General features: G+C 33.3%; 1 protein-coding gene across 2 annotated transcripts; it reads right to left on the bottom strand.

Moving 5' to 3' along the window:
* Window positions 1–3,683: 3,683 nt before the first annotated feature.
* Window positions 3,684–7,426, bottom strand: LOC107954153 (B3 domain-containing transcription factor VRN1). 2 transcript variants are annotated; one of them, XM_016889631.2, is made up of 5 exons: window positions 6,961–7,426; window positions 4,750–5,194; window positions 4,619–4,696; window positions 4,325–4,524; window positions 3,684–4,237 (listed from the first exon to the last, which is right to left on the bottom strand). In XM_016889631.2, the coding sequence occupies exons 1-5, from the start codon at window positions 7,018–7,020 to the stop codon at window positions 3,965–3,967; spliced, it is 1,056 nt and encodes a 351-aa protein (XP_016745120.1). In that variant the 5' UTR covers window positions 7,021–7,426; the 3' UTR covers window positions 3,684–3,964. The 2 variants fall into 2 exon arrangements, with proteins under 2 accessions (XP_016745120.1, XP_016745121.1); XM_016889632.2 differs by having other exon boundaries at window positions 4,619–4,678; window positions 6,961–7,389.
* Window positions 7,427–8,376: the final 950 nt, after the last annotated feature.

Consider the following 8,376-nt stretch of genomic DNA (forward strand, 5'->3'; position numbering starts at 1 on the left):
AGATTCTAACACGATACACCAAATGGCATACACATTACTTAGACGGACCCATTTTGCCAACATAAACACAACATGTGGGTGGTTACTATCCACCAACTTAAGCATGACTTTCCACAATCGTGTACGTTTACAAATGACCCATCCTTATGCTAGCCATAGACCTGGAACTTCAGAATCATATCAATTAGCCATATCCATATACATATACCACCCTGACTCCTCATATTATTTCTGTTAAGCTAAATACGTGTTCTCATGATCTATTAGTTCAATTTGCAATGTAGCTTCCCTACCGAAGGCATCATAAACAAATCTCCTTCTTATATATTACGTATTACATATTACATATCACCTATAATCGGTACTGAGCTCGTGCAACAAGGAGAGTATTTACATCAAAACTAACCATACTCACGAAGAACAACGCTAGTTGATACACACGTATATCCAGACACCACACCTAATTTATCAGGAATACTTACTTTACACAATTTATATTACTTGGGAAGTTTATATTACAAAAGGAGTAAGAAGGAACTCACCAGAAACTCCAAAACATGAATCTACTCTACAGTCATTTGCCTTTATTGCTTGGAACTTCGCTAGCTTCTTAGGCTAGATGAGAAACAAATATAAATACATATCATTAAACTACTGAAGTTTAACATGCATGCATGAATCGATAGCATACAACCCAGAATCAGAAAGTTTCCCTCCTAACAACCAGTTCTAAAAACCCATGCATACACAGTTGCAAATACGGAAATTCCTTCGATAATAACCTAAGGGTTTACCAGAAATTACCAGTAAGCTGGTACTAACAATGGTGTCGAATAATTACTAAGAATATTCTTCGTTTAAAGATTTCTACCTTAAGGTCTTTCAAAAACTTAGAGGATAATTCAGGGAAGAAGAATATGTAAAAGTAATACATACAGACAATCGATATCCTTATATACCCAGGCAACAGAGACAAGGTTTAGTGGAAGGATCAAAAAATCTCACTATCGCCCTTGATTCCCGTGAATAAACTTACTTAATATTTTTAAAGTCTAATCATTAAAATACCCTAGTTCAGTTCTAACTAGGTCTCACTAAGCTTTAACATTACTTACTAAGCCCGTGTATTCACGTTAAAACACGAAAATGAAACTATCAAGTTGAGAACTAATGAGTTCGCCTAAAACATCTGGGGTTGACAAATTGCTTAATAGAAGAGTCCGCCAAATCCTGGAGTCTGCCAAATGACGAATCCACAAAATACGCCACCTAGTCAAAAACGAATATTTCACTAACTTGCTCATTTTCTACCCTTAGCGCAAACAACCTAAACGCCAAACAATAACTCGATATAGTCTTCGTTGAGCGGGCTGTTATAGTATGCACGTTTCTTTTGAACTCTCACTATATGAATGTTTCTTTTTTAACTTGTTGTATGCCAGTTCAATTGGCATCTGACGTATCACATCTGTTGTTATCGTGTTCAGAAGAATGTGTGGATTATTTTGGAGGTTCAGGAGGGTTAGGTTCTAGAACAGTGTGCTTTATATATATATTATTTTGAGTTGACTTTGTATGTCCAAATTTCTTTCTTTAATATTTAATTTTGTAATTAAATTTAGGGTAAACTATACCCATAGTCACTCTAAAATAGAGGCTATCCTATTTTGGTCACTCTAAATTTTTTTTATCAATTTAGTCACTCTAAATAAAATATTTGTGCGAGGGTTAGGTTCTGGATTTGTGTGCTCTATATTCTTGATTTTGAGTTGACTTTGTATGTCCAAATTTCTTTCTTTAATATTTAATTTTGTCTGTCCTATTTTGATCACTCTAATTTTTTTTCTCAATTTAGTCACTCTAAATAAGATAATTGTGTAAATTAATCACTGCAATTAAAAGAAACTAGAAATTTTAAACGAAGTGACTAATTCTCACAATTATCTTATTTAGAGTGACTAAATTGATAAAAAAATTTGGAGTAATCAAAATAGGACAAACCATATTTTAGAATTACTATAGGTGTAATTTACCCTTAAATTTATGTCATGCTTTAATGATTTATCAAGAGAGTTTTTATCGGGTGGAAAGCCAACTTCAACTTGATTGGAATGGCAACTTCTACTCCAGCATGTAAAGGAAAGGCCACTTCAATTTCAACCTGCACAGGGGGACGATGAGGTATATAAACCCAAATCAAAATATTTGAAAATTTCTAGTTATCGAGCTATTCTGATTCTTTTTTATGCAACAAGTGGATTGTCATTTCTAACCAAGCCGAGGAGAGGAGGACAATGCGTCCGGAGTCAGATGAACGTGGTCAAGGTAGCATACATGTTGATTTATGATTTTTATGTGCGTATATTGTTATTTTATCTCAGGGGTTCGACGCCATAGCTTTGGTATTTATTCCATCCTTTGTCGTTGTAGTGTTTTTATTATTTTTTTGAATTTTCTCGCAAGAGACTATTCTTTGTATTTTTAATTTTTTTGAATAAGAAGGATAAGATATCCTAATTTTATGTCATTATAGGTTTGCTTGTTTGATCTTCAATTTTGATTATTTATTAGTATTGAGGGAATCTTTGGATGATATGTTGATATCATAGTTGTTGATGCACTTGCATAACTTAGAGTCTCGTAATTACTATCGAGAATATCTTTGAAGTCTACTAACTACTCCTTTGCCACATCGCTATTTTGTTTTTTGGTTGAAAGAAACATAGGCCAAGCCTAGATACAAGAAAAATATGCTAATTACTAATTGACTCCTCAAGAATACTTGAACGAGTATCATCTTCTAATAAGCTCTTGATTTCATGCGGTGGCCCCTCAAGAACCACAAAATGCTCAATATTACTACTAGTCATCTTGGCTAAATGATCCGCCACTTTATTATTTGTTTTTCGAATACTTCTGAATTTTACTTTCCAATCTTTGAGACACAAGTCATGAATCAGTTGGATTTCAACAACACTGCTCACCGATGCAAGACCCATTGAAGAATTTCAATAAGTAAAATATTATTACTCTCCAATTCCACTTGCCTAAACCTTTTATTCCAAGCTAATTTCAAACCTTCGAAAACAGCTTTGGCTTCAATCTGGAAAATATCTGTGATACTTGCTAACATCTTCGAAACCAAACAACCAGTCACCACTTGGTCCTCAAGCCACTCCGCCAATTGCTGCTCTTTTGATAATGTCCAAACATTGTTTCAACAATTTCATCGTTGTTGAGACCCATGACACAATATTTGCAGCCTATCTGGTAAATCTCAAAAATCTATACTTCAGAGAGGATATCCACTTAATGTTTCCAACCAATTATTTTTTTCAAAATACTCTTTTTCATACTCTCTAAAGTAGCATCATTCTTAAGCCATAAATTAATCCGTCATCTTTTCGATTGAGGCTACCATATATTAAATTTCGGACAATATAAGCAATGCTAACTTAGGCAAGGGTTAATCAATGACCGCTACAACTATTATGAGAAACTGATCTACATCCATGAAAGATAGGATATATGATCTCTATTGAAATCTGAAAGTAGTGCCACAAATTTCCAGCAGTAAACTCAAAAAGAAGTTAAAGCACTATATAAGTCTGCAGCATGAAAGCAACATGAGGAATTCAATCCAAGTAGTAAATGAAAAGGAAAAACCAAACCAATCAAGCAGATCATCAAATCAAACCATTTTTCTGAATCTGGTTCGACGTCAACTACATGGAGAAGTCTATTTACAAATCTAGTCAAGCCAGAAAATTTTTGCATCCATTACCTTAAGCAGCTAAACATCCCAAAAAAGCTTATGGACATGAAAATGGCACACAGAAGCTAATTCCTTATGGAACCAGATCGGTTACGCCGTCACCTGAGAAGACAGAGTCACTTGACAGAGTTGACATTTCTGAAATTTCCAGCACTCTATAATCTATGCAGGTTTAACTCAGCTGGTGTTTTATTGAGACCGATGCATTAGTCCACCACTTTCCATTACACGAAATACAGTAACTTTGAGCACAAATTCCCTCGATCTGAGCAGCTCAAAAACACAAACATCCCCTTCTCCCAAATTATTCTCCAATGTAAATTCATACCATCCCTGACTGAATTTAGCCTTGCCTCCTTTATAAAGACATCTTACAGACCACTGTCTCCCATCAGGAAGCTGAAGTTTAATGGATCCAGAAACCCCACTTAGATGCTTCTCAGCAAAGCACGACGGTAAGTACTGCAAGAGAAAATAGAAATGCAAGATGAGGCAACCAATAGGGTGAAACTGAAGGACATGTAAAGCACATCATATTCAATGCCTCACCATAATGCATCCCCTGTACAGATATGATGGTCGCAAGACGACCCTGCAGAAAGGGTTAGTTGGCTCAAATGCTTTGGCTGCATTGATTGCTCTCTCTCTTTCTTCAGCTGTCACGGTTCTCTTTCGGGCTGAAGCACTTTCATAACATCTAAAGCGCATATCAACATCATCTTCACGTCCAGCAGATGAATCCTGCACGTCTACATTTCATTTGACAACTGATCAGAAATTCCGATTCCTTACAAACTGCAAGAAAAGAGAATAGAAAAGAATATTTGGTTTAAGAGGATTTACTAGGATCAAACTTCCGCTTTCTCCCACGCTTTTTTGGTTCTGGTTTCATTGCACCTGAACCTGAAGTATGCAATTTGACTTCATTAGCAGAATTTTTTTAAGTTCGATCGCATAAAAATGAAAAGCCATACCTCGAATAGGTTGATTATTCACACCCTTTGAAGTTTGAAGATTGGCATCACCACCCCAGTTTATGCAGTTGTTAAGTTTAGACCCACCAAACAAATTCTGAAGTGCTGGAGAGATGCATTCATCATCTTCAAGTTGTTCAAATGGATATTGTTTTCCGTGATTGTATTGAGTACCAACGAGGGCATTAGTCTGATAGTTTATTTCCGAGTTGTACAAATTAAATATACTAACACTGAAAGCAGAATTTCCTTCATATCTGAAAACCAATACGTAGCCAACACGAATATAGTAACGCTCTAGAAACTCCTGCCAACCTTCCTGAAACCAAACCTTGTTGTCAACTTTCTTTATTCCTACACGCCAAACATGACCGTCAGGAACAGTGAGAGCGGCAGCAACAGAAAGTTCATCCCTGAATTTCTTAACGAAGTTATCAGGGATCCTCTGCAGACACCCCAAATCAAGTTAGGCTTATTTATCCGATGAAGAATAAAATCGGGATTCAGATGGTTTTAGAGAAAAATTTACAGATTAACTTTCATAACATTGTGAGATTAAACCTCATGCTGGATGAAGAAAACTACTAACCCATCCTTGTACCTAAAGTAATGCTAGCATCAAAATGAGAAGTTTAAATCATTTCAACGAAAATGAATATACATCATCACACATATGCATGTTAAGTATAATCAAAATCAAAAACCAAATCCATACATACTTTTTCAAATGAACAAACATTCATAAAAGGAAAAAAAGTTAAAATCTAGATTAAGATGTAGACGAACGCAACTTTCTTCTCTTGCTCATAAAATACCTTACGAGATAGCTGTGTCATTTGATGCCAATTTAGTGAAACTCACTAGCAGTGTAACTCAGAGAGATGCCAAACAAACTGATGACAGTCAATAGATTCCTTATCTAAGTATACACCAGGAATGAAGATTGAAAAAAATAACACAGCTTGAATTATCTTGCAATTTTCAAATTAGGACAGATTTTCTTTTCTAAAATTTGTTTCTTTATCTGAAAGTTATCAGTAATAAAGCCATGTCGTACGAGATTCTTCCTAGAATATGTACTATTCTATGTAGATCCTGTTGCACTTCCAATTTTCTAGTTCAGATAGATTTCAATAGTATTTCGAACATAATCTTTTATCCGGAAAAACAAGCAAAGAGGGAATTGGCCTCAGGAGCTCTACTCACTGCAACAAAATCCAGGAAATAAATTCGTTTTACTGTTATATAAACTTGCCATGTCTTCTCCACTCCCCCTTTATACTAAATAATGCATACAGGAACAAAAAAGCAAATGCATATAAAGTACCAACATTAAAACCCAGCAGATCAGTTCAAGTGTAAAATTGATAAGCCTTCATTCATATGCAGGCGAGATCATGGGAGGTAAACTGAAAAGATATACAGAAAATTAATGAAGATTACGTAGTTCGACTTTTTCTTCATTTACAACCCAACTAAATCCAAAAGGACGAATTATCACACTGTTTTAAATGAGTGGAAATTAGGGGAAAATGAATTCAGCAACAAGCATCACACTTCATTTCATAACAATTTTCTAAAGACAGATTATTTCCTGCAAAACTGAACCTGGAAAAATAGATTTCTTCAAGTACTATACTAACACACTCATATATATCATGCATCTATAGTTGATCTCAAAAGCATCTCCACAGCTTCAATACTATAACACCTGCCTGATAAAAAGGACTTTAAGAGAAAATTGAGATCTTGGGTTTCTTCTACTTTATTATATTTTTACCTAGTTCGTCCAGTAGGAAAACAAACTTCAAATATTAGTTAACCAAAATCATATCACACCAGCTATCAAAAAACTTGAACTAATTTCTTCACTTTTTCTTAGTCTTTCTATAATTCCACCAACCAAACACTCTCCACCATGTCTTAACATTCTAATCTCATCTCCATGTCTAAAAAACACACTTCAAAGTTCAAACCACTAGAAACACACAAACCAAGTATACACTTCACTAATTTTTCCGAGGCTAAACTTTGTCCCACAGAGAAACTTCTTCCTGAAATACTAAATCACCAAAAAAAAAAAAAACTTTTCTGCCTAATTTTGGTCAATAACAAAACATAAGTAACCAGAACAAGAAAACAAAGATTGAAGGACAATAAGAAGAATAAAGCAGGAGAAAGAGAGAAAGATATGGGTTTTTAGTATTTTACCAGTTTCTTTTCTTGGAGGGTGGTAGAGAGAATAAGCTTATGAAAAAAAGGGCGTGGCATTTTGGATAAAAGGTCAGATCATATAATGATGTTGAGTTTCAGCTTGAGTGAGACTTGGGTTTTCTTTTTTGAAATTTCAAAGTTTATGTACATACATACATATAAATATGAATATAATTCGAAGTGATTAGACAGAGGAAACAAACAACTTGAAAAAGAAAAAACACTCAACACAGAGAAGAAGAAAAAAAGAGCTTTCAGATCTGGGTCTCCCCTTTCATCTTCTGCTTCCCCACCGTTTTTTTTTTCTTTTTTGTTCTAGTCAAATACTGCTTTTAAAGCTTTAATTTTTTTTTTAAAAAAAAAACCCCTCAAGTTCACCTAAAAGTTAACCCAGTTTTCATCACATTTTGTCTAACTCACTCACCGAGTTCTAAACTCGCCTGCTTAAAACTCAGGCACCTTCTGTGTGTCCAACCAATTCCCTCTTTGTATTTTAGTAGTAAAAGTTTATTTCTTTTTTCTATTTTCGCTAACTCACCTACCGTTAGAAAGCCAGACACTTTCTTAATCATGCAGTAGTTTAGTGTTTTTTTTTTATGCAGTAATTTATAAGAAAATTTTCATCTTTAAATTTTAATATATTTTAATTATATCTCAAATTATAATGTTATATAAATTTGATATTTTCATTATTGAAATTATTAATTTAATAGTTAAATTACATGTAAATTTTTATTTGACATAATTTAAAGTTTTAAAGAAAAATAAAATGTTGTCGAGTTGCTTTTAAAATCAAAAACTAAAAATAAAATAAATCAGGAAAAGAACAAGAGGGAGAGCAAATGATAATTTTTGTAAAAGCTTTGAAAATTTCAAAATCAATATTTTTACAATATTTATTTTTATAATATTAATTTTATTTAAATTTTCTATTTAAAATTAAGTTATGTAAGATGTAACGTGTTAAATTAACAATTTTAATAACTGTTAATTTTATTTAGAGTTTAACGACCAATTTAAAATGAGTGTCATATGGATGTTTGGTGTAATTAACTTTAAAAACCATATTTTTACAAAGTAAATTGCATTGTTATAAAGTTTTGTTTGTTTTTATATAACATCAATAAAAACTCACGTATATCATTTATAATATTTAGACATTTAATTTTACCATTTCAACCAAAACTTCTCTAGATTTAATATATGTCTCTAGTCCAAACTTGAATCCAATTTAATTTTATCTTTAAAAATCAACAATTTGAGTTTACCCAACCTAAACTCGAAATAATTGAAATCCACAGAATGATCCGAACAAACAATTTAAAATGAATTGAATCTAAAATCATCTAACTCAAAAGATAAAATTAATAAATCTAAATGATCCAAACCCGAAAAATCAACCCACTTACCAAA

Source organism: Gossypium hirsutum, chromosome D13 (genome assembly GCF_007990345.1).
Source record: "Gossypium hirsutum isolate 1008001.06 chromosome D13, Gossypium_hirsutum_v2.1, whole genome shotgun sequence".
Classification (NCBI taxonomy): Eukaryota; Viridiplantae; Streptophyta; class Magnoliopsida; order Malvales; family Malvaceae; genus Gossypium; species Gossypium hirsutum.

What these genes read in the sequence shown, in the direction of transcription:
- LOC107954153 (XM_016889631.2), bottom strand. Translation starts at nt 7,020, where the DNA reads ATGCCACGCCCTTTTTTTCATAAGCTTATTCTCTCTACCACCCTCCAA. An exon ending in CCCTCCAAGAAAAGAAACTG is followed by an intron (nt 5,195 to 6,960) that starts GTAAAATACTAA and finishes GGGTGTCTGCAG; the next exon opens with AGGATCCCTGATAACTTCGT. An exon ending in GAATAATCAACCTATTCGAG is followed by an intron (nt 4,697 to 4,749) that starts GTATGGCTTTTC and finishes CTGCTAATGAAG; the next exon opens with TCAAATTGCATACTTCAGGT.